Raw genomic sequence first — 26,825 nt, 5'->3', positions numbered from 1 at the left:
CAATAAGAACAAACTATTTTGATATAGAATCTATAAATTGAATCTTTAGAGCAGAACAGAATGGTTGTATTTTTAGCCTAAGCTCCGTGCAGCCTCATGGTCTATATAATGTGAATATATGTAGTAGACAGTAACAGGCCCCTGACAACAGGCCTATACTAAAAATGGTAGGGGCTTTTCACAGCTTGCCAACCTGCAGGCATCCTCTGCATAGCAGTATGGATAGCCTTAAAAAACAAACAAACCCACTCTGTGGTAACGAGAATCATATTTCTGACCCCTGTGCCCAAGTGAAGCCGTTTGACTCATCTGACTGACCCAAGGGTTTGGAGCTGGTGTGATAGGGAGGCTTCCAAGTGTTCAGAGCAGACGTCAAGCTTTCAGTTCATGGCTCGGTGGGGGGAAGCAGACCCATGTGAGACAGTATCAACGGCTGTAAAGTTCAGTTTGAGGAATGTCATTCTCTCTGGGAGCAGGAAATGGTGTCCATTCTCGGACCAGACCATTAATGTCATGTAGCGCAGCCATAGCATCTCTGTGACTGCACACAGCCTGTCTGTAGTAGGGCAGAGCTGGGTGACTTTTAGTGAAGCCGTCCGAAGCCATAGACAACAAACGGAACACAGGATCATCAATGTCTCTCTTTACCAGTGGCTCAATCATAAAAGAAATTAGTGGGGAAATGTGGAACACTAATCCATCATGTGAAATGTTGAGTTAATTTAAATAATTACTTATGGGATGAAATCAAATTATCATTAATATTAGAAACTAAAGTCAGTTCAAATAGGACTTGCACGGATCAGAATCTAATCAATACACCATTTTCCCAGCTCTGTAATGAAATGGATGACAAGCAGGTATGCAAACTTGTCACCTTTTGAATCCAAACTAGGTCATTTGTGTGATTCATGTAGATCTGCAATACAAATATTATTTGGGGCATGGGCAAGGTTGCCAACTCTGGGTACCTGGCTGGATTGAGATTTCGATATCATGGGTTTAATTACACACATGCGCACGAAATGACTGCTATCGTGTCAGTAGCGGGACCTTAGCATATATGTAGGATATGTATATAATATATATATAAATGCACAATATTGGACACAGACTATAAAAGGGCACACAGTTTCATTCACTAATGAAAGTCAAACACATGTTTGTTTCCACTGTTTTATTGTGTGCCTGTCATGATAAGCAATTAATTGACTTATCAGCTCCTGAGTATTTTTTTTTTTTTTTTTTTTTGGGTAATCTATGGTAGGGCTAACTCATACAGTGGTGGGGCTCAAATCAGTATTTGAAATGTAATTACATATTGATTGATTGATTGAAAAGTATATTAACAGCTTGTATATTGGGTACAGTACAGCTCAAAAATACAATTGTCAAGGGGATGCAGACCAGAGAAAGACTTTCGTCTTGTTTACATCAGGGTCCCCCATTTCCAATTCATCATGTCATTTAAGACATATAAGACATATTTGACATACAGATGGCTATATCGCCCCCTTGACGGTGAAACGCCACGCATGAGGTTTGGATTATTTCTCTGTCTCAATCCAAATGGAACTGTATGAAATAAAAAGGCACATTTGTGTGACAAAATTGACATGCTGAAAACCCAACCCCGCAGCGGCGCTGTCTGGGGGGATTTTTTTGAAATACTAACATAAAATACACATTCTCTCTTGAGATGAAAAATAAATCCATCGACAGTATTACTACACGACATATTTAAATGAAGCTGAACCTGCTGCTCCTCACAGAGGAAAAAGGCTGTGTGAACTACTTTACATTTGTGGATAAGGGTGGATATCCCCCACTGTCCTGTGTGTGAAAAATGGAAGACAGCCCACACCTATCAATCATCAAACCGTGGGGTCCTATTTCATTTTCAGCATGAAGCGAACTGAAAAACCTTTCCGGCTAACGTTAGCTTTAGTACTCTTGTTCTTGAGTAGAAGTACCAGAGTGTAGGAATACTACGTTACAGCAAGAGTACTGCATTCAAATGTTACTCAAGTAAAAGTAGAAAAGTATTCTCATCAAAATAGAATTGTGCAGATTGGTCCATTTCAGAATAATATATGATGTGTTTTATAATGATTGATCTGGTAGACCTGCAGCTAGTCTGAAGTACTTTGTAGACTGCAGGGTAGCTTGTGGATTTACTCCAGGTGGAACTAAAGTCTGATTTAACACTTGATTATATTTCACATAATTCATCCAGATCCGCAAAGTAACTGAAGGTATGAAATACATGTAGCGGAGTAGAAATACACCATGTACCTCTGAACTGTAGAAGTAGAAGAATAAAGTGTCAAAACATTTAAATCAAATAAAGTACAAGTATCTCAAAATAGTGCTCAAGTATAGTCCCTGTTGAGTTTATGAACTTAGTTACACCAGTGGCTATACAGATAGAAAGACTAAGCCTTACACAGAGGCATGAAAACACATCTATGAAAAATGCTCAACAATGCTGCCAGAACCACAAACTGACTGCTACAATTAAAATGAATGCCTCTATCCATCTCCATCAGATGTATATAGCACCTTTCAACGCAAGGCAATTGAAAGTGCCTTACAAAAAATGAAAGACATTAAGCATTAAAAGAAAAGTTAATAAAATAAGCATTAAAAGGACAAATACATGGATAAAAGTTACAGTGCAATTTAAAATATGAATAGTTCAATTTAACATTAAAAAGGAGAAGTTACATGGATAAAAGTTACAGTGCGGTCTAAAATATGACTAGTTCAATTAAAAGCATAATAACTGAACGCTGCTTCTCCATGTTTGGTTCTGACTCTGGGGACAGAAAGCTGACCAGTCCCTGAAGACCTGAGAGATCTGGATGGTTCATCATTTAGCAGGAGGTCAGAAATGTATTTTGGGCCTAAACCATTCAGTGCTTTATAAACCAGCAGCAGTATTTTGAAATCTATTCTTTGACACACAGGAAGCCAGTGTAAAGACTTCAGAACAGGAGTGATGTGATCCACTTTCTTAGTGTTAGTGAGGACTCGAGCAGCGGCGTTCTGAATCAGCTGCAGCTTTCTAATAGATGTTTTAGTGAGACCTGTGAAAACACCATTGCAGTGTCCAGTCTACTGAAGATAAAGGCATGGACAAGTTTTTCCAGATCCTGCTGTGACATTAGTCTTTTAATCCTAGATATGTTCTTTAGGTGATAGTAGGCTGATTTAGTAACTGTAAATCACTTACACGTGTGTGTGTGTGTGTGTGTGTGTGTGTGTGTGTGTGTGTGTGTGTGTGTGTGTGTGTGTGTGTGTGTGTGTGTGTGTGTGTGTGTTTGTTTGGTTGGGGGTAGCCAGATGTTCCTCTTTGTGCCTTTAGGCCATAAAACCCCCAATGGTCGCTCTGTGGTCTTGCTCAGATTCTCTGCCCCTCCAAAGGTCACGCCTGTGATTGACCTCGGGTGCAGGATTTTAGGAGCAGAGGAAAGGGGAGATTCCGTCCAAAATGCAAACCTCTCCATGACTTGTCTTTAAAACGTTCTTTAAGTCCTGTATTAAGTCTTCTGTTATGTAGCGGAAAATCCCATTTAAAAATGAAGAGCAAAATAGTTTAGTTTACTTCTCTGTCTGTTCGGATTTGGAAATGTTTATGATTTATTTTGTGTGCTCGTGAACGAGAGAAGGAGAAAAAAAACATCTACCTTTGAACTGCAATTACTTATCTTAAAAATTGCAACATTATACTCCTTTAAAAAATTGCTCAATTCATCTAAACACATTTATTATGTGCACAATAAAACCTCAACAAGTATATTGATCCTGGCTTAACCAGCGACCTTTACTCTATTGTTCATAAGCTCAGTATTTGACAACTATTAGGATTGTAGTAATGTCTGTATAGACCAATTGTACTAGAAATAATTTGAAACAGTTTAATAAAGAATGTTAAACTATATTTAAACTGTAATTGAACTTCAACGTATATCAATTATCTGATTCCAGTGGCCAGTTGGAAACAGACAATCAACAAGGTTTTCATTTTGCAGCAACAGCGCAAAAGTTTCAATTACTGTCTGACTACATTGCAGTTAGCTGACGCTTTTATCCAAAGCGACTTACATTAAGTACATTCGACTAGGAAGACACAACCTTGAAGAAAACAGAACCCTATAAGTACATCAGGCCTCACAGAGCCGAGCACCTCAAGTGCTTCTCAACTGGCTATAGATAAGCCAGTCCTCATGTCTGAGTCTGGTTCTGTCTTATCTTCTTTGTTTTGGAATGTGTTCAATACATTACGTTTTTTTATTATTCATTATTACCATATAATACATAGATTTAAGAATAAATGAAACAAATAATACAACATTGAGCTGTTTGAGCTTTTCATCTTTACATTATTGTTTTATTTCTCTCAAGTCATTTAATTTTGGTGAAATAACTGAAGTTTTAGTTCATTTTACCCTGGCTGTGGACTGATTCATTATGAGTTGTTACAACGCATGCACAAGACGGCGGGTAGACAAACAAACACGAAACAATTATACAAACAAACACTGCAGTTAGACAAACAAACATAAAAACTCTCAACAACTCAGCCTGACAAAAACTCTTCCAGCCTATTTTAATCCGAATTAGGGAGACTTTCAGAGGGGCCATTAATTATGAGAGCCCTCAATACTCATAATTCTCGTGTATCAGCAAACACAGCCAAATTCAGCAATTCATACAACATTCTCAAACCACACATTGAGCACTTTCTTTAGTTCAAAAGTGTCAATAATCGCGGATAATGCTGTATGCTCCTTTTTTCTACGTGCAGCTCTCCCCAGGGGGCGGAGAATCGGCACCTCAGCAGAAATGCTATTTATCCTCTGAAAACTCCTAAATTTGGCGATTTGTTTAAATACAAATCTTGCGACATTGCTTCTAATTCAGAAAATCCACTTTGCTGGTGCATCTCTCAAAAGTTTCTCTGAATATTTGTTGTGTGTAATTGCCTGGTGAGTTAATTCCAAGAAGCACACACAGAGGAGATCGATGAAATTCGATATTCCTAGGTTATCATTAGCCCCAAATATTCTCATAGTTTTCACATAGGCCGTGTTTGCTCGTAGACACCTGTCCCAGCAACAAACACGGGGAAATCGGCCAGGACAATATCCCCTTGACACCGATTCCTGAGGTTATAGATTAGCCTCCAAATGTAAATGAGTAGAGAAACCCAAAAAAAATGCAGCAGCTCAGTTCTCTCAGGTAATTTTAATACACCGTTGATCTCAAACGCTGGCGAGTCAATCTCAAAATAGAAATGTACTCACCAATGTTTCAAAGATCTGAAGGTGCCTGTTCGTGACGCCAATCTGTGAGAGAAACTTCCTGCTCAGCAATGTTGATGGAAGAAATGGAGGCTGGAGTCCGCTTTATATCAAACACTGAGTTTAATGAGAGCCAACGGCCGTGAGTGAGCTCAAAGCGTCTACACAACATGCTATGAGAAAACCCTCCAACTCACTGAAGCATTACACAGAAAACACAGACGATCTACCGGAGAATCCGGGAGGGGCCTCTATTTCGCGCGTCTTCTGATCGATAATCACAAAAACACATGGATTCAGAGACAAAGACAGTCTGTTAAAGTCTTCTGGCAGTTAGTCACAGTCCCCCAACAGGAAAGCGGAACCTTTAACCCTTTAACCTTTAAACCTTTAAACCCCTGCTCTAAGTTATGGCAGACCTATGTGAAACACAAAATGCTTTTTGGTACAAACACTTAAACAAAATATTTCCCTCACACAAATAATATGTAATAAAGTTCTAAAATAAGTATTCGGTATATTCCTTGATAGCTTTTGGAGAAGGTTGTTTTTAAGTTTACTAAAAATCTATCGTTTCAACTGTTTCACTTTATAAAAAGGAACAGGTGAGTAGAGCATTATTGAGTTTCTTATTCTGTCAGTAAATTATCCAAATGAAATGTTTATCATTATTTTAGTCAACCCTAAACAAATTGATTGTACCTTTTTAATAATGACCTTACATGGTCGGCAAAGTTAAATTAACTTCAATCAAATCTGTTCTGAGAAAAAACTAATAAATGTTTAAAGATAGGAACTTGCCATCCCACTGAAGAACAGTCCGTAGAGATTTAAAGGCGTAGTTGTAGTTCAGTCCAACGTTTCATTTGGATTCATTTCGCCAACAGGCAACTATTTTCATAAAGAATATATATATTTTTCAAAGTCAACTTTATTGTCAATCTTACTCAGTTTGTGTTTATAGACAGAGAGATCAAAAAGACGTTTCCAACAATCCCAAATACAAAAAATTAAATTATACAATTTACAGATATGTAATGTATACAAATATATATATCCTATATACACCATCATGTATAATGATGGTGTATGATGTAGAAGGAAGTGTGGTAGATAACAAGTAAATATAGAGTTGCATACAATGTATGTACAGCAAAAGATGGAATAACTAAGAAGCACGCAGTATAATAATAATTACATGCAACAATTAAATAACTGCTCAGCATCTCCACCACAATCCCAATCTGCTGTGTCCTGTTTTCCTCCCCTCTGCATAACACCCATCGCACATACGGAACACAACGCAGAGTCTGAGGGTGTTAAGAGTATGTTTATTTAAATGTCCTCCTCTCTACTGGCCAACACAGGGAGCATATGCTGGGTGTAGAATTGTTCCAGGAGGAGGAGATTTCCATGCCATGCAGGGTCTTTGGGGATGAGGATGATGATCGCCTCCTTCGTGGTCCACACAACAAAGTAGCAGAGACTCCGGTCTGTGATGTGCAGCTGCCCTTGGACCTGGTGCCAGTATGGGTGATATATGACCCACCCTCCTCACGGAGACAGAAGGATGGTAACTGGACTGCCTCCGCGATGGTCATGTTCATGTCACCAAAATCCTTGAATCTACACACAGCAAATAAACTCAAATGACACATCGAGATGTAAAAGGAGATCACACATACAGTATAGCATATCCTGTATAGGCGATATAAAACTGGCCGCTTCAATCTGAAGAGCAACTAAAACAAAACACGGGAGTTTACCTTGTTCTTGTGAACACTAATGTTATCCACAGCACACACAGACCACGAAGTTCTAAAGGAGAACACTAGTTACTGAAACAAAACACGTTAGTGTACCTTGTTAGCTAATGTTAGCTAGCTGACATTAACGTTACACATTGCACTCATATTACTCACCAACATCTTGTAAAGCCGGTCCCGCTGCTCTTACAGAACCGACTAACTCCCCTTTCGTGTATGTACAGCTCTCAACGTGTCCAGACTTGTAGTCACCTCGTTTTATACTTTTATTCTCATTCTGAAAGAAACAGGTGAAATTTGCTAACGTGATGGTGACGCGTATTGTGCGAGACGAGAGACTATTAAACATCCATGTTGTAGTCCGCTGTATAGAAAACTGTAGTTTCCATAGTTCCCCCACAGCAGCAGACGCACATTCATGACGTCCGCTGGCGCATCATAAACACGTCGGATAGTGAAAGTGCATTCGGATTCTCTAAAGTACCGCAGTCTCTTCTCCTAAGTCCTTTTGAATTCTCCTGTCCACTATCCCTTAACCCCGTGACGTTTCACTCAGAGGTCAAGGAATAGACGATAGGGTTAGAATTTAGGAGCTGATCTTTGGACTATTCGACTGCAGCCTCGCTGTTTGAGGGCTTGATAGCCCACTCCCCCTCCACACTCGTTGCTTTGGAACAGCCCTTAATATGGCGGACCCTCCGCGTGAACGCGCAAACGGAGGGGTAGGGTGTAGGGGGCGGTTTGGGAATGGGCCATAGAGCATGCGCAACTTTAACCACGCCGCCCAAAAGGCTCGTTCACATTAAGCACGTGAATTTGCGTACACGTAACAACAGCACCGCGTTCATGACAGCATGGTACTGGATTTATATTAATGAGGCGGCAGTTAGCAGCTAGCGGCTAGCTAGTAAATTATGCTAAATTTCACATCAATCGTTATGTACTTTTATATTACGCTGACATCAGGATCTAGTGATATCCAAGCAACAGAGCTTCATTTAGCATGATACTTGTGTGGGTTTTACATGAAACCACTTGGTAATATATAAAAATGTATATGTTGAAGCCTGTTATGATCAATTGTGAGTTAAAACTTTATCTAAAAAGTAAAGCTGATGATGGATTACTGTGGTGGAGTTAAAATAACAATAGCCTATTTCTTTTTGAAATGTGATGGAGTAAAAGGATAGTAACTGTGATTATTCATGTTAAGTAGCCCACAAGTAACTAAAACAATTGCAAGTGCAATAAGAAGCTACAGGAACGTTAATCTACGTCGGTAATATTAACTTTATTTAATACAAGATTTACATCATACAGCCCATGTAGTATAATATTTTACAAATGATGAATTACAGCAAACATGTGCAATATATCCATTATTACAGCTCCGTGGGATGGCAGTAAGGCGATATGGGTCCGTTCTTGTTGTGCATCCATGGGTAAAGAAGATAAACGCATGAAGTGCTGAACACGTAACATGAACGTGCAGGGGGGCGCGGTCCCGTGGGTTAGATGCGTGTCCATAATGCAGAGAGAAATAACTCTCAGAATAACGTTATTAGTAAATTTTTACAACTTGAGGAACGAATGTTTTTAATAAGGGCTATACAAACGTTCATACTGGGTAGTTAGTTTATTTAGTTTTTAAAAAAGTATCCAACGAGTTACAGACCACTCTTTCCCAATGTAAGTCAATGGGAAAAAGTGTTTCCGGGCCCAGCAACCTAAAGGAAGTGTAGTACCGCCGTTTGACCAGCACGAATATTCTCATCAGACTCCGGCGCACTTCCTAGGGGCTTGGGTGGAACCGGGTGGAACGTTATTTTACCACCATTACATGATATGCAAATTAGGCGATGACGTCATTTAGGGACCTCTGGCGACTTTCGGACAGCCAATAGCTACTTTCCTTACTATGGAGTTGGCAACACTGTCAACATGGCGACCATGTAAAGCGAACGCTCTGGGTTTTGCCAACAAAATGAGGTGAGTTTGAGTTATGGGAATAGCCTACATGTGATATTACTTTTACTATCTATGATGCCATTTAATAGCTCTTCCATGTGGTAGTACGGGAAACTAAACTCACAGAAATAATACTGGCATACTGTATGTGAAACATGAAACTGGTTTCATCATACAAGACATTGTTTGGTAAACAATCATTTCAATCTTGCTAACAGAACAAATTCCCTATGTGCAGCGGTTCTTGAGCACTCTTGACAAACTATTCTTGGACTCACTAAAAGAAAATAAACCCACTTACTACCGTTTTCAGTTTACTGACGACAATGTTTACCAAGCTATGGACATTTAGTTACTTCTGAAAGTTCCAGTGTTTTCTGAACGCCTCATGAAGTCCATTTGATAAACCCAGTGAAAAAGTGATTCCACACAAATAAGTTGCAGTTGCATTAGAGATAAATACAAGCATCCCTGTCTCGTGTGTTACTCATAGTCTATTTTAAATGCTAGTGTTCTTGGACATCCTAAACAGAAGCAGCATTTTTAGTATCATTTAGTAGAAACTTACAATATCTGTCTACTTTGATTGATAGATTGAACGGTTTATTTATTTATTCAGAGACCAGCCTTTTTCAATTTTGTGTTTAATATTTGAGACTTGTAATATTTATATTTGTAATAGAGCATACAAAATGTGGCATTGCTTTTCTCTGTTGTTGCCTTTTATTGTGATACATGTATAAAAATGAATGCCCGATCCCATTGTCTCAGTGTGAACCAAACCTGGATATAACTGTAATGGGATGCCCTTCCTTTCTGATGCAGGGTCCTCAGATGCTGCATGGGGCTACGTCGAGCCTACTTGATTTGTCCCATCCTGCTGGTTCTCCTGGTTGGTGCCTCCCTGACCGCTCTGCTGCCACCTGCGGAGGACCAAAGAGGCGTTGGCGTCCTGGGAGTGCTACGCAGAGCAACATCACAAAAGGAGGATCCTGCACAGGGCCGCCATGGCGACAGCACAGAGGACGAGCAGAGGTTCACCATCATCATCCAAACTTACAACCGCACAGACATTTTGCTCAAACTCCTCAACCATTACCAGGCAGTGCCTCATCTTCAGAAGATTATTATAGTCTGGAACAACATTGGGGAGCAGACACCCCTAAAGCTATGGAACTCTTTGGGGCCCCATCCAGTCCCTGTGCTCTTCAAGGAGCAGACCATCAATCAAATGCGCAACAGACTACAACCATTCCCTGAGATTGAAACTGATGGTGAGTATATTTTCCAGCTTGCATATTGTTTATGTTAAGTGGTAGTTGTACTATAATTCTGTGCCTTTTAAAAAAAAAAAAAAATCAGAGTTGTTTGTTTAGTTTTTTCTGCTATCCCTAGCTGTTCTGATGCTGGATGACGACACCCTGGTCAGCGTTCCTGACATCAGTTTTGCTTTCTCTGTCTGGAAGGTAATAAACTCTACATTTGGGTTAATTTGATAATTGATTATGTACATTAAAATGCATCGGCATTATCTGGTACTGCATCTTACACAATGGTTGTGGCATTAACAGGTACAGCATTAACGGTTTTGTCTTTGGTTCTAATCTGCAGCAATTTCCAGACCAGATTGTTGGGTTTGTCCCACGGAAACATGTCTCCACACCAGGAGGAGTGTACAGCTACGGCAGCTTTGAACTGCAGGACCCAGAAACAGGTGGAGGTGACAAGTAAGTTGTGCTTTTTCCTACTTATCATAGTTTTTCAAGCTTCCCAAAATGCATAATATTAGCTGTTGGTTTGGTTAATCTTACTATGATGTGGATGGCCCTTTTGTAATATGGTTATCTTGATCCCCTCACTGCAGATACTCCATGATTTTAGTTGGTGCTGCCTTCTTCCACCGTCGCTACCTGCAGCTCTTCCAGGACCAGCCTCCAGCAGTGCATGCGCTGATAGATGAAACGCAGAACTGTGACGACATCGCCATGAACTTTGCTGTAGCGCTGTGTTTGAGGAAACACTCCACAGGCAGCGTTAACAAACCCTCTGGGGTCTTTGTCAAACCTGTGGACCTACGGAACCTGGAAAAGGACGCCCGCAGCGGGTACGAGGGCATGTGGCATCGCCCCGAACACCTTCTGCAGAGATCCTTCTGTCTCAACAGGCTGACACAGATCTATGGCTTCATGCCCCTCTGCTTCTCCAACCTGATGGTCTCCCAGTTTGGATTTCCCAGCTATGCCAATCACAAGAGTAGAGGTTGAGGAGCCGCGTCACTGCTGGTTGTTTTGGATTGAAAGAAGATCAACTCAAGTAATAGTCGTAAGTTTGACTCTTCTGATCCCTGCACATCTAGAAAACTCTACTTCAAGTTTAACACTAGAACCGCCAATGGGTACATTTTACCCGCAGCTGTTTTTTTATTGTAAGTAACTTGTTTTCAATAACATATTAAAGTCTCCCAGTTCGTGACTTTTCCTGAAAGTGTGTTATGTATCACCCTCTGTTGTTAACAATTGTTAATATGAAGTCAGATTTAAAAAAATCGCCCAAAAATCGCCATTTATACCTATATCCGCCAGCGGGTATTATTTAACTCATAGAAAATGCAGCGTAAACATGACGTGTCGCTATAGCAACACCTTTTGTCTACTGCGGTTCCTTATATATATATATAGATAGATATATTGATAGATGGATAGAGAGAGAGATAGACTTATAGATAGTGTAACATCTTGGAGAATACAAGATCTTGGATGACTGAGCTCACGTTGAGGACGTAATGCATGTGTGCAGGTTACGTGACTTGAGAGAAGTAGTCCGCGTCATCTGTTTATGTAGACAATTATATGTCCATAGAACAGAACATTACAAATAGATTGATAGTTATAGTTGGAGAGATTTTTACCTAAACAAAACACAAGTCTCACACCAAGCGTTTTAAATCAGCACTCTTAGCGATATTTTATACTTCATGTTATCTGCACAAACTGTATCATATGAAAAGCTGAGAGTCCACAGATTCTATTGGTATAAGTTTCATCCCTGTGCGATCAAAACTCACTGTTCTGTATGATAAATAAAAGAACATTGTACCTTGAAAATCAATAGCGGGTACATTTGACCCGTTGGCGGTTTTAGGTATACAGCAATTCTAGTGTTAAGAGACAAAATCTTTTTATTTGAATACATGATTCAGAAGAGGGTGAAATACAGCAAAAAATGGTCCCCATGAGAATATTTGTGCTTGTTTGCATTTCTGTTTAGTCTCTCCCTTGCACCTGCAGGACAATCATGGATTTCGGACAATCTGAATGTTCTACTCATGGCCCAGTCTGATGAAACGTCCTTATGTGATAAGGTCATCTGTATGCTGTTACCAAAGCTGCCTTTCCTTCAGTATGAACACCTCTCAGTGGATTGTAGTGCAGTTCTTTTACAGCCAGCAGGTGTCAGTCTTACATCTGCAGACAAATTGCCTGGTTTGTAACCATGATTTACAGCTCTGAGGACGTCTAGTTCAAATGTTTTGGTTTTACTGCATTTATAGTTGTTTATTTAATGTATAAACCTTATGTATGTACACACCCTTCCCATTTAAAGAAGATGTCGTTATTTTGTAATTTCCTGGCAAAAATAGACCCAGCCATAGTGTGAATTTGTGAATGAACTAGAATAACAGCAGGTATTTCGTACATCCTAACTTAATCTTTATGTACAGTACTATGAATGTCCAATTGACATATGTCCAATGGATATCATGTGACTCTGTTAAATAAATCCAATTGTTTTTCTCTAAACAGAAGTTGTAGATGAATAAGTTAATAGGAGATACTTAGAGTTCTTAGGAGAAGAGCTTTTCTGGAAACGAGCTGAACACTAGCATCTCATTTCTGAAATAAACAAATCGCTACTTCACGGCTTTTTCACCAAAGTGTAGAAAGAGTTCCCTTGTCAGGAATTATATCAATGCAGACTAATCTTCTCTTATTAAAAAATAAAATAAAATGCATTATCAACTTTGATTGTCATCCTGTTTTAATAGCGACATAAGGCCAGCCCACAGGACTCTACATATATTAAAATAATTTCAGCAATTGATTTATTCACTGACTACCGCACGCACACAGTTTCTGTCCAGTTTTATACAATTGCTTTTAATAATAGGGACAGTAAAAAAAAAAACGGACTTGAAGGCTGAAGATTAAGGAGGTAGAGGGATGATATTTTCCATTTGTCAATCAATCAATCAATCAATGTTTATTTATATAGCCCAATATCACAAATGTTACATTTGTCTCAGTGGTCTTCACAGTGTGTACAGAATATCATATTTGTAGCTCCAAGGAGTTACTTGAAGGGCAGCAGATGTTATCAGTCCACACAGTAAACATCTGGAGTGTCACCTGTTCAAATTCCAGATCTCTGAATACCATTAAATAACCTTATGCTCATTACTAACCTTGAATAAAATCTATGTGCAATAGCACACAATAACATCCGACTCTCTTGTTGATAAAAATGTCTTTGCATATCCTTGGGTAACTGGACTCCAGTTTAAAAAAAAAAAGGAACAGATCTGGCAGAGTCTCATTTTGGTCCAGGTCCACCACTGACCCCAGGCCCTCCTCCTGACCTGGATCCACCGGCACCTGGAGAACGTGCTTCATGCCACAGCTTCACCAGAGGCTCTCGCATCCTCCAGATCAGTTTGTGACCGTATGCCACATACCATCTGCAGGAGAAGATATAGGGGTACAGTTCAAATGTATTCACTGCAGGACAGGATACGACCAAACATTATTTATACATAATCTATGGAGTTTTCAATCTGTTTCCACTCACACTCCAAAGAGGGCTCCACCAAGGTGAGCTGCGTGGTCAAACATCCGCCATCCCAGGACGAGCCCTGCTGTATCCATGGCGATCAGCGCTTTCAGAGCCTAAAGGCAGACCAATGACAGGAACCCAAAGTTACACACTGGGACTGACTAAACTCAACAACAACTGTCTGTAAACCATGCATTCAGACAGATAACTCGCACACACTGCACTTTGTCTGTTTTTGTTGTGTCATGCACAGATTAACATCTCTTTCCTACAGCAGAAAGACAAACTCACTATTAAATGCATGAATTACCAAACTATTTTTTCATTCAGATTAAGCTTTAGAGGTGTGTATCTACATAAAAGACAGCACGCGATGCAGTGCATACGAACATGTTTCACTAACGTTTCCTGCAGTGAAAGTCAACATGGGGAGGAGGATTATTCCTAGTTTGGCCTCTGGCACATTCGCGCAGACTGCAGCCAGTACTGCCATCACAGCACCTGACTATGGAGACAAGAAAATACAGAACAAAGATAAGGCTCATTGTTCATCTTTTTTTGTTGAGGTGTATGATGATTTTAACAGATATCTTACCGCTCCTAATGATGGATGCAGACTTCTAGTTGCAGTTTTACATGTGTAGCTGACCATATTGGAAATCACACCTGAAAATACACATTCAACTTGAGATGTCACTTTTCCCCAAAAAACGTTACAACTTTAATTTCCCTTTTTTTTTTTTGTCGAACTGACCGTTTACCAACTGGTTCCAATACACAAATCTAATAATATTTAGTAATTTAGCTAAAAAGTAAATGTGATATCTATACACAGGGTATATGCAGGAATCCTGAAGTCAAATGTAATACCTTTTAAGACCTTTTTTAAGACCCTTTCCATACATTTTACGACCTCATCGCCACTTCGGTTACATTGGCGACACACTCTACCTCACATTTACTATATACAGTATTGATTGTCCTTCCTCCTTATCTTCCAACCATTTGGACGCAAACTTGCATTTCCCCATAACGATGTTGTTTAACAACCGGCGTAAACGGACCTTCGCACGCTATCAAGCAGTGAGCGTGCGATGTCCTGCTCAGATGACGTCAAATCCAACGGGATGCCATAAATAAACTACACAGAATCACACTACACACCTACGCAATAATTACATTCAGGCAGACTGTAGAACACAACCTCTTTGGACAATTTATATACTTATTGAAAACAAGCTACGAAATGTAATACCTTGGAAAATGCCGTTTAATACTTTTTAATAGCCTTAATTTTCACTAAATTGATTTATCAACTTGTAATACTTGTTAAGACCCCGCGGACACCCTGATACAGTATGGTGTTCTTTTAATTTAATGTATTAAAAATGATGTTATATAGGACTTGAACTGCCCTAAAACATTGAAAGTGAACCTAACTAGATTAGGCTAGGGATGAAAATGGATTTGGGTTTGATAGATTCAATGCCGTTTTATCCCATCTTTATTTGACTCACCAGCCGATAAATAGAATGCGAGAAACTGCTCCCTTCCTAAGATGGAGACGATTTCTGATGAGAATGTCCACAGGACATACATGTTGGCCGCCATATGGAAAATGGAGTAGTGGCTGAAGGTGGACAGGACCATAGGCAGGCACCGTGTTTCTGGTGGGAAAAAGAAAATAGACAAAAACCTAGTCATGGCCAGCGAATAAAGCTGCACATCTTCCACATGCAAGAAAAGCATTGCCTTTACTGTCATATCGCAAGTCAATTCTACATTTTACCAGCACGGGTATAACATGCATACTCACTGGCGGCTGGAGTGGACGTGAAGTACTTAACCATACTTCTTTGCATCACAGGGATCCGCCAGCAACACAGGACTACAGCATTCAGTGCAATGATGCCTAGAAAAAAAATAAATAAGGAAAGATCCTGACTATTAACATATAAGATTATGAAACACATGTAAAGATGGTGATGCTAGCCATTTCATCGGAATAAACCCAGGGTCTAAATGAATCTGTCTCTGCAACATGAGTTACCTGTTACAGTCTTCTGTCCCTCTGAGAGACTGCTCCAGAAGTCATCCACCGTGGACACGAGGAGGATGAGCTGCTGCTGGAAGCCTGACAGCTTGTTCCACCAGTCATGCCAGTACGTCATATCCTGAGACCCCCCATGAGATAAGAAAGGTTAACTCAGTCGCTGTGAGCAGCCTATTAGGTAGTAATATACATTCCAGCAGCGTGCATCATTAAAACCTCACCTGTGAGAATTGTTCGGACTTTTCTTCATCTTGTGCAGTCCTGACTCGTGACTTCAGGGTCTCGTATTGCAGGATAGCCGCGGCACCAAATGAGCAGCCTGTAAACTGACACGGAGTCAGACAACATCCAACACATTCAAACCGTCCCTAACCCCAGTACTGTCTGTTCCTTTCTAATTCTAGTATATTTGGAGGACCTACCCCTACTGTGAACATCAGCGGTTTAAAGAGTGACGGCCGGGGGACTTTGGGAGGAGGTGGGAGAGATTGAGTGCCAGCCTCCGAGGGAGAAACTTTAGTTTTTTGGACAACATTTCCTTTCTTTGTATCCGGCCGTTTGGCTTCCTGACGGAAACCGTACCTCTGTTGGTAGTGTGGGATCTCTCTGCAAAGAAAGTGTTGATACAGTTATTAACCCTTATTACGTTAGGGGACATTATTTGACAGCCCTGAAATGAATAAATGAAACTAAAATGTATTTCCTTAACAATCAATAAGACAAAAAAAGAGTCAAACCCTGCAACTGAGAAGCTGTAATTAATGCATATTTGACTTTTTGTAAGGAACAAAAGTTAGGGTTAGCAAGTATATTAGTCAATTGTACAACATGTTCTGTCTTCTAATAATTTAAATAAAGCAATAGCCCTGTAAAATTATAATTGTAGCTATTATAACTGAGCACTCAGGCTTAGAAAATAGCCCTAATGACCTGACTTACCATGGACTATGCCTATTGGTCAAAACCATAATATCTTTATTTAGTAGGCTTTATATTTGTAATGGTAACAATAAGTTAGTAGAAAAAGCGTTGTATGCATTTTGCTGCTTGATCAGCCCAGAATATGACAGACAGAAACAAATGACACAGACGGTCTGTCTTTCTCTGTAAACAAATTAAACACACGGCTCTCTGCACCTCGGTCTACAATGCCAGTTAAGTAATCTTCTGCTCGAGACACAAACACATAATGGTCCCGCCATTTTTATTCTTTACAAACCCTGCGCCTGTAGAGTTATAGCACTGCTCACCTGGAGCTTCGTAAAGTCGTGTTGGTGGATCTGATTAACTCTGTTTTTACCCATTTTAATGCACATCCTCTCCACGCCATGTTTGTGATGACCTTCTTCCGGAAGCCCGTCCCACTGGAATAAATGCTGCGTTCAAGGACTCGCCCAAAAGCTCAGACTTCTGGTTTCATCTAAATAGCTCTCGGTGTAATAAGATACGTTTTAGGATTGTTTGAAAAAAGTAACTGTTGTTTTATATAATAATAATATAATGTTATCTCCTTGTATTTACTCCAATTGTTTAACAGAACTGTAATGCTGTGTAAGTATTATATTCTCAACTCTAAACTAGTAGTAGCCTATACTGTACAGTAGGCCTACTGTATACCCTACATGTCAGCTATGTATGCATCAATGGAATTAAATGAAGTCCATTGTACTAATTTTGAGATATTTGTTATTTACTTGAGTATTTCTATTTGATGCTACTTTGTACTTTTTACTTCACTACATTTATTTCACAGCATTTACAAATTACTTTATATATTTTTATTATTAGCTAATATGAATCCACTAATAAATAAACACATTTATATTTTATTATAGGTTATGACATCCAGCAGTATAACAAGTAATTCCAATTAACTCCACCTTTATCAGCTGTGATAAAACATTATTGCATTAAAAATCCTAATCCATAATTCTATATGATTCTGAAATGGGCCACTACGCGTAACAAGTAGTTGATGTCAATACTTTTGTACTTTTGTCTGTTAGAGCTCCTGGAAACTAAACAGTCAAACTCCTAGGAAGTGTTAAGTATACTGGACCAAAAAAGTGGAATCTGAAATAATCGACGAGAGAACTTGAATGCAGCAGAAGATGAAGGTCTCTGAGTTGTGCAAACACTACAGCATTTGTCGTTTATCCATAAAAAGCATTTCACTTCCCTCTAGTGGCATAATAAAGAACCGATTAGGAAGATGGGGGGGGGGGGGGGGGGGGGGGGGTGTAGCCACTGAAGTCACAGTATTGGAAAGAACATTATACTGAGGGAATTCATTGGTTCCATCCCACCGGACATCTGACCACCACTCTCCATCTTCAAATCACGTCTCAAAACATAGATCTTCACACTGATCACATGACACATCCTCTGTTCTTATATTGATTATATTGTCTTGTTTTTCTGCTGGTGTTCCTGTTTTGTGCATCTTGTATGGCGACCTTGAGAGCCTTGAAAAGCGCTTATATAAATAAAATGTCACATACGTGTCTTTCCCTTGCCATCTTTTACTTTCACCAAGAGGGAAATATTGTACTTTTTACTCTACAACATGTATTTGACATCCTGTGACATAGCCAGAACAAAAGATGCTGACTCTGCCTAACCCTTTTTCACAGTACACATTTTGACAACGTAGGAAAAGTAAAACTTTAAATAATAACATTAAAGATGGCTGAATTCTATGTAACTGCTTTAGTTTCAGGATCTTACATTAAAACAGAATGTTTTCATTATTGTATGTAAGTAAAGGATCTAAATGCATGTTCCTGCATTGAAGATGGATTAAAGGAAGAAATAAATTAAGGTTAAAGCTTTGAGCAAAGAGGTGAATATGATGACAAAGATGAAGAAAAGAGTAAATGCACTATAAAGAAATATGATAATATATCACATTTTCTTAAGAATGTCGAAATAACAAAATAATGATGAATTATTTCTTATTATAAAAATACAATCATTTGGCAGTGTCTTCATGAAAAAAAAGAGAATATAGGCCTTGGACTAAACAGTATTTATGGCACTATGTTGCTATTGGCATCTGGACAAGTTTTCCAAACTCCTCACAAGCTTGCCAGTGACTCCAGAAATAGTCGAAGAAGGTAGACTTTACAGGGAGATGGCTGCACTGCAGTGTCTTCAGGGTAACTGGGACGCCCCTCCAATGTAATACCTGCACTTGACTTACTGGTTATGTTAGCTATAGAAAACATTACACAGAAAAATGACGTAATAGACCTAGATGAGAATAAAAGACGTTTACGAGTAGATGGGTAATTAATCTTAACTGAGACAGACAATGCATCTTGTAGGGGCCATTTTAATACCATCACACTTCTATGAGACAATGATGTTGTGCAGGCAAGCGTTGGGTTCCAAGGCAAAGATACAGTGCACAAGGAATTGGAGAGCAATATGCCTTTGCCCCTGTAAAGACCCAAGGACACACTGCCAAGTTAGATGATATCCTACGGGTGCAAGTCTAGGGCAGGGGAGGACAGGGAGATGTGGGAGGACAGGGAGATGTGGGAGGAGAGGAAGAGGAGGAGGGATGGAGAGAGCAGAGCAGGGAATGGAGGGATGATAGTGATAGGAGGGAACACAGGGCGAGGTAGGCCATAAAGAGGAACTGAAAGCTAGGTGAGTGGACCAAAAGAGGGTGAGTATCATAAATATTTAAGCAGCCGCAGAATTTAATTTAGGTAAGGGTTGTGTGACACTGCAGACCTTAAGGAAACGACACAACCCTAACAGAAACACATGTATCTCTCTCTGAATCTGTTAAGGACCAAATAGGTTGCGTTCTGATCAATGTGATGCATTTTATTTTTTCCGCAGCATAGGTGTCTTCTTTCAGATCCCTTCATCGATTTGCTGTGAACCGACGCCAGCCAGGATTTGTCTGCGTTTGCAACAGGGTAGCAAGGCCTCGATCATGTGACAGGAAGTGTCTAAAATCAGAACAACTTGTCATCCATGTAGAGGACACTCATTCATACTTCAACTATGGCTGCGTTTCAAATTGCCTACTTTTTCTTTCCTCTAGTATTTTATGTGGCTTGCAAAGTATGCATACAAATAAGAAAATATACTAAATATACTATTTTGTCATAAGATTGCATTTTGGGTCAAAATAGAGGAAAAAAGCATGCTAGTTGCATTCTAGAATATGTAAAAAGATGCAGTGGGACATCTTGGTATTATAGGAATATTGCATTTTACATAACATGTGATAATGGGAAACACTTCATATTTGTCTGGCATAATAAATAGTATGGATGTAAGGTTATTGTAATGAGTAGAGTGAATAATAAAGCAACTGTGACATCCGGCTCCAGTGTTTGTGTTGTTTATCAGGCATGATGCTGAACGTCATTTGGCCTTGAGGCTTCTATTTCATCCCAAAGGCTAAGAACATCTTATACCAACAGCAGTCTTTGTACCATCAGAGGAAACTCAAGCCGTTATCATACCATCCCCTCAGAATGCTGACTGTGAGCTTTCCAAGACACTGATCAATGGGCCCGTTAGATAATACCACACTGTGACTTGTTTACTGTTTTTTCCTGCGTAGATTTAGAAACTCTGTGGTCAGTCTGCGATTTTGGCTTCCTTTGGGAAGCAGTGCGTAGCTGAGGTATACTATTTAGCAGTGTGAAGAGGACACTGATAACTCCACCAATGCAAAGCCCTTGTGTTTATTTTACCTAAATACCACAGAGGACAGTGTGACAGCATCAACCTCTCATTCTACATGATTAAGAGACACTTCAAAATGTTTTTGTTTGTTTGTATTTGGGGTTAAAAAAAATCACAAGATAAGAGGGGTACTTGATAAAATATGAGAGAAGTAAACTACCAAACCCAGTATATCTCACACTGAGTTGATACTTAACACAGGCAACTTCCTGAAGAGCTTTTTGCATACATTAAAAAAGAACAGTTCTTTCTGAATGCACAGTGTTATCTATGAATATAGTACAGAATACCTGTCAGAATTATACTGCAGCATATAATCAAATTACAGGAACAAGAAAGAGTCAGATGCTCAGGACACGATTATTGATCCTTTGTTCATTCATTAAATATTGATGATTCTCAGCTAAATATCATCTGCCTTTGCAGAAGGTAAAAGCACCATGTGACAGCATGTGGTTAGCAGGTGTGTGAGGACGCTGATCTTCACTGTGGGCTGACAGGGGGAAATGCTTATTGTTGAGTCAGCAAACAATTGTTAGATTAAGAAATAATGCGCTGACACCTGGATAATTAAGGGTTAAAAAGGGAAAGCTTACTGCAAGGATTTACTGACATATCATAAAAATAGCAAAGGGTGTTGAATTTGGACATATTCGTGTCAAAGAAGATAAGCCTAAAACACACAATGGATTTTGAATTAAGATCTCCACAGATTGCTATGTGACTTAACTCATTTTGAAAGATAGTGGAATGTGTTTATCTATTAAAAAAAAAATCAAAACGGTTTAGTCAGCTTGTTCATCCGTGCATATTATAAACCTGCTGGTTGAAAAGTATTTTTAAATCTGGCATGTTTTTGCTGTACAGTGTTTGAGTACAACAGTGACAGAACAGCTCCTGACAAAACTGTCCACTCCTGCATCCAGATCAAAACACAATGCACACCCTGCATCCACTCCCCCCTGGGGAAAACACACACACACACACACACACACGCACGCACACACACACACACACACGCACATGCACACACACGCACGCAGGCGCACACACACACACACACACACACACACACACACACACACACACACACACACACACACACACACACACACACACACACACACACACACACACACACACACACACACACACACACACACACACACACACACACACACACACACTTCTCATTCTTCACCTGAGCCCTCACTCCACCTCACTTAGAAAGTCTTGCAAAGGGGTAATCACCAGCTCACTGAAAAGCACTGCACCCGGTGTGGCTCTATAGCGCGTTTCAGTGAGGGTCCCAGGAGGAGCTAATTTTACAATTGTAATACTCGAAACAAGCAACTTGCCTCCCTCTCTGCTCTGCCCAAAGAACCCAGCGTGCACAAGCTCCAAGCACATCCTCCAGCCTATAGATACGTCGGCAGTATCAACTTCCGCACCAAAGGGGACATGGGGGATAAAAACGCCGGTAAGAAAGCTTCACGTGAGTAAGTTTTTATCTCCTTTTCTTCACCTTAGTTAGTATTTTTTTGGTAGGGACGTAACGTTGTTTTTATTCTGTAGGGATTCCTTCAGCACAGACTGAAAGCCTAAACTTTGTTATCATATCTGCAGCAGGACAGCACGTAAAACGGCATGGATGCACTTTAAAGTCTGGGTTGGAACTTAAAGGCAGGGGGATGCGCATATCTATCCATCTCTATCTCTATCTATCTATGATACTGAATTAATGTGCATTAACCGACCCCAGATCAGCACATGCTCCGGTGCTGCAGCGCGGTGCTGCTGCTGCTGCTCCATCCCGGCTTCACAGCTCTCTGTCCCCGCATCGACTAGTTAGCACTCTCCCTACACCTACAACTATTATTCCAAAGTGTATTGAAGAAACATATTTCATTGCTTATGAAATGCAACTTGTGCTGCACATATTAGGTCTGCATTACAGTGTTCACACCCCCAGTGCTGCGCAGGGTAAACGGCTTTAGTCTCCCTGCCGGAGATTTCGTTTACTCTATCGGTTCTGTCAGCTGATTCAGACAAAAACTGCTGGCTCTCCACTTTTTTTGCGGTGAGATGAATGTGCTGCTGTTCCCCGTGCAGCGGTGGCGGTGTGGCCTCAACGATCAGCATGAGTGTTGTTGGCAAAGCTTTTCAAGTCTGCCAGTATAATGGCCTGCCCTGGGTTATATATATTCTGTTATTGAGAGCTACCTTATGATGCTCACACACACCTCAAGATATGTAGAAACGTCTTGTTGTGTTGGCTGTGTGTTTCCAGGGCAGTTTAATTATGGGATTAAAAGGCAAAACAGGGACATTCCTCTCTTAAAATATATCTGGACAAGGGACAGAGTGCCCATGTTTAAATACAACCGTTTAAATAGGGTAACATTCTTGCTCATGGTCACCCTGAACTGTTTACCCAGAGTTGACAGAAAAGCTAAAAAATCTGCAGTAAAGCAAAAAACACTGTCCGGGGTCTACAGCAGGGCCGGGGGGGCTCACCTGCGTACTCTAGGCATCAAACCTGACTCACCCTTCTTGTTTCCGCTCTAGGATCTGCAGAATGTAGGGCCTCCTTCATTGGTCCCTCACAGGGAAAATCAAGTGTTCACTTACTGTATATGTAACGCGTTTATGGTTTATGGTCATGCATTATGTATTGTTATAAATTCTTCCCACCAGAGCACTGTGTTTTATCTCTGTGTTGTGTTTAAGAAGAGGTTGAGTGTACAGTAGCTCTATGATTTATCTTTATGTTATCTTATTGGACTTTAAGTGTCTTTTCTGTCGTCCCTGTTGAATAGGACTTCTTTCAGCCACATTTGAACTGTGGACAAATGTAACTATAAACATCAGGACAATTCACTTTTTTAAAGCAACAGTTTGCACAGTTTTGGCGCTTTATGTTTGTGTCTCTCTGGCTCTTGTAATACACAAGTATATTTAAAGAGCATCAGTTGGTGATGTGGATGGGTCTTTTAATGTCCTCTTATCTTACAGTTGTTTGTGTGTTTGGGTTACCATGGGAGTATGTTTTCATATTGTCTTCCGTTACCAGTTTGACTTGTCTCTGTGCCTATTTATTACTGAGACCATTTTTTCACCTATCAAATGATCATTTGTATATCTCTCACCTTGTATACCTTTCATTCATTCCAAAAGATTTTCACGGTGAACATGAATACAAAACTTGAAGTGTATAGATAGTACGGTTTCAGGGAAATTCATGTATTTGGGGAAACGTGGGCTTACGACTCACTAGATGAATAAAACTTTGATTATTATGATTCTCCGTTCACTGTGAAGGCATACTGTACAAGAACAACTAAAATGTCTATAATAATTTAAGGTAACACTGGTGAGTAACAAATATGTAAATTATCATTTTATGGATTACGTTTTTCTTTAAGGTGCAACTGATAGTGTTTACATAGGCATATTCTCAAACAAATTAATAACAGTTTAAACCAGGGGGTAATATTCCAGAGCATGAATACTCTCAACTCAGAACACCGATATCCAGATAGAGCTTCTTTCTGTCCGTATTCTGTTGATCGTTCCTCACGGACCAGACATCTTTTGTGCACTCCTCTTTACAGTAAGAAGGGGGGAAAGCTCTTCACACAGACCGCAGTTTAGTGCTGCTGCTGATTCATTTCTCACAACTCTCTACCCCCTGCACTCCTCACCTTTTGAATCCCCTCTTCCTCTGTCATGCACATGACAGCAACATCGAAACCTCTAATTTCCCCCACATATTTGCACTTTGGGCGATCACATGACTTCCAGATGTTCCTTCTTTCCACTTGGTGTCCTCTCTCCTTCATATACTGTGGCCCACAATAAAATCCTTCCATTTCCATAATATGATAAGCAGTTTATTTAATATTGTGATGCCGCTACGTAATCTGTATCAGTATCTTGTTGCCGTGTTGTTGTACTCAGATTGAGCCACTAACCTCAAGTTTGCACACTTGTCAGTTTGCATGAGATTTCTTGGCAGCTTCACTAAATGCAACCATGAACAGTTTTGCTAATTTTAACTACGCAGATGTTGTTTTAGCTTTGCAGAATTTGAGAATGCTTTCGGACATTTCAGCAAATGGTATTTACCATCAGATGTGACTCAGTGCTGTTGTACAACATGGTGCGTGTTTAGGTTACTCACTTTCTGTCATATCAAAGGTCTTTTTTTCAGGATGTTTTTAGAAATTTGAATTTAGTGCTACTGAATCCAATACATTTTCACATGTTTTAGAAATGTTGAGGTTCAGATCCCTTGAAAGGGTCCACTAAATGATTTTCAATATATAACGTTACCTTGTAAACAATTTCCAAATAAAATGGTGGCGTTTTAGATTTGCTAATGTGTTTTGCCACAAACCTTGAGAAAAGCTGTGATAGACAATCATGTCTGCATGTTTTTGTCAAATATATTGGTGCAAGGCAATGTAGTTGTTTGTAGTTTAGTTGCATTAACACAACAATAATTAGACCACAATCAGAAATATACATGATAACTACTCTAGTATGGTACTTAAAATGTGTTAATTGTGAACAATGAAATACTTACTAGAACGAACCATTGTAGAATAACTTAATGTGTAATATTAGTCTAAATATTCAGCATGAGATGACTCTTGTACTACATCAGGTTTTCACTGAGTAAGTGGTTATATTTTAGTGATCTGTTTGTGTCATCCAGCATGCCCCAATGTGGGCAGCTCTGCTGTAAACACTTACAAACGTCTGAGTCACCCTCCCATTAATTTAACACTTGAACTACCTTTAACATTTTATTAACAATATATGCTTTATTTAGAAATGTCCCTTTCAGTTTAAGATTAAATAAAAAATGTCCAGTGTTGGACAAAATCACACATTGCTGTAATAAATGCATTGTGGATAGTGTCTCTGCCTGATTTATGACTTTATTGGAGCTATATTAAACTGATTAAAATCTAAAATGCAGTTTTATCAGCTGCACCGTATGTTAAGTCAAATGGAAAATAGATGTATTGTGTTGTTAATGCAAAAAAAACCTTCTGTCATGATGTTTGATCAATGCCTGGTTGCACTGCATGCATTTGTAATGATGGAGCCATCAAAGGCGTTGTTGGGTTGAATGGTTTGAATTTAATATTCTTGAAATAGCTAATTTCTTAATGTTTCTTACAAACAAACAAACAAACAAACTTCTTTGTGAGAAATAATACATTAAACAAAAAGCAGAGATTATTTTTCTTACAAATCACGGAAATAATCTAGAGGAAAAGCTAAATCCTACTTTGCAGTTTCTGTTATTCCTAACATTCCTAACAATACATTTCTACATGATGCATCTGGATTGCAGTTCCATTCAAAGCTGGTATCTTCTTACAAGGTGAACATTTTAACCTCACCTCTGTTGACATTCAGTATAGGAGGGTGAAATAAGAGTTGGCTTGTCTCAAATCTTTCCACACTGTCATCACAAACAGATCTGAGTTTGCACAAAAACATACAGGACACGTCTTTTTTTGGACAATGTAAAGTTACAACAAGTGCTGAGAGAAAGAAGACAGGTCATTCACAAGGTGTCACATGGGGTCTGAAGCTAGGAGAAGTGTTTGATTCGAGGAAGGAGAATTTTACATTTGATTGTAGTACTTCATGATGTAATTGCCACTGAGAATTAGGGTAAATGTTTGCTGTTTTGTGGATTCAAGGCAGAGTTCAAAAAGGGGGGACTCGGGCGGACGGCCCGGGGGCAAGGCAGAGTCCAAGGTGGGGGACTCGGGCGGACGGCCCGGGGGCAAGGCAGAATCCAAGGAAGAGTCAGGGGGCAGGGCCCGAGGGCGAAGACCGCGGCTCTCAGGGGGCCAGGCTCGAGGACGAAGACCAGACAGCTCCGGAGGCCGGGCAGGACCCGGTGTCGGCAGAACAAGAACCAGAGCCGGTGGGACAGGCTTCGGCAGGAACCCCCACGGAAGAGGACCAGGAGTTGGCAGGACCCCCGGCGAGACAGGTGACGGCGGGACCTCCAACGGAACAAGACATGGGATTGGCAGGACCCCCGGCAGAAGAGTCGTCGGCGGGAGCCCCGACGGCACAGGACATAGGGTTGGCAGGACCCCCGGCAGGAGAGTAGTCGGCGGGACCCCCAACGGGACAGGAAATGGAGCTGGCAGGAAC

The 26,825-nt window shown here is 40.1% G+C and overlaps 2 protein-coding genes across 3 annotated transcripts; one reads left to right on the top strand and one right to left on the bottom strand.

The window, feature by feature from the left end:
* Positions 1–8,853: 8,853 nt before the first annotated feature.
* Positions 8,854–13,175, top strand: extl2 (exostosin-like glycosyltransferase 2). Of its 2 annotated transcripts, XR_004553835.2 has the most exons (6): positions 8,854–9,061; positions 9,866–10,314; positions 10,436–10,506; positions 10,652–10,767; positions 10,905–11,362; positions 12,328–13,175. XR_004553835.2 is itself a non-coding variant. In XM_034105038.2 (5 exons), exons 1-5 carry the CDS (start codon positions 8,991–8,993, stop codon positions 11,302–11,304), a joined length of 1,107 nt encoding a protein of 368 aa, XP_033960929.1. In that variant the 5' UTR covers positions 8,854–8,990; the 3' UTR covers positions 11,305–11,524. The 2 variants fall into 2 exon arrangements, 1 of the variants encoding a protein (XP_033960929.1); XM_034105038.2 differs by lacking the exon at positions 12,328–13,175 and having other exon boundaries at positions 10,905–11,524.
* An 86-nt stretch (positions 13,176–13,261) lies between these two features.
* parla (presenilin associated, rhomboid-like a) lies at positions 13,262–17,278 on the bottom strand. Its single transcript, XM_034105037.2, has 10 exons — positions 17,174–17,278; positions 16,346–16,529; positions 16,145–16,249; positions 15,921–16,044; positions 15,687–15,782; positions 15,388–15,537; positions 14,466–14,536; positions 14,274–14,375; positions 13,886–13,983; positions 13,262–13,775 (listed from the first exon to the last, which is right to left on the bottom strand). Exons 1-10 carry the CDS (start codon positions 17,251–17,253, stop codon positions 13,631–13,633), a joined length of 1,155 nt encoding a protein of 384 aa, XP_033960928.1. The 5' UTR covers positions 17,254–17,278; the 3' UTR covers positions 13,262–13,630.
* Positions 17,279–26,825: the final 9,547 nt, after the last annotated feature.

The sequence above is a fragment of the Pseudochaenichthys georgianus genome, chromosome 17 (genome assembly GCF_902827115.2).
Source record: "Pseudochaenichthys georgianus chromosome 17, fPseGeo1.2, whole genome shotgun sequence".
In the NCBI taxonomy this organism is placed as follows: Eukaryota; Metazoa; Chordata; class Actinopteri; order Perciformes; family Channichthyidae; genus Pseudochaenichthys; species Pseudochaenichthys georgianus.
The sequence above is the reverse complement of the archived record's forward strand: the minus strand, read 5'-3'. Positions and strand labels throughout refer to the sequence as shown.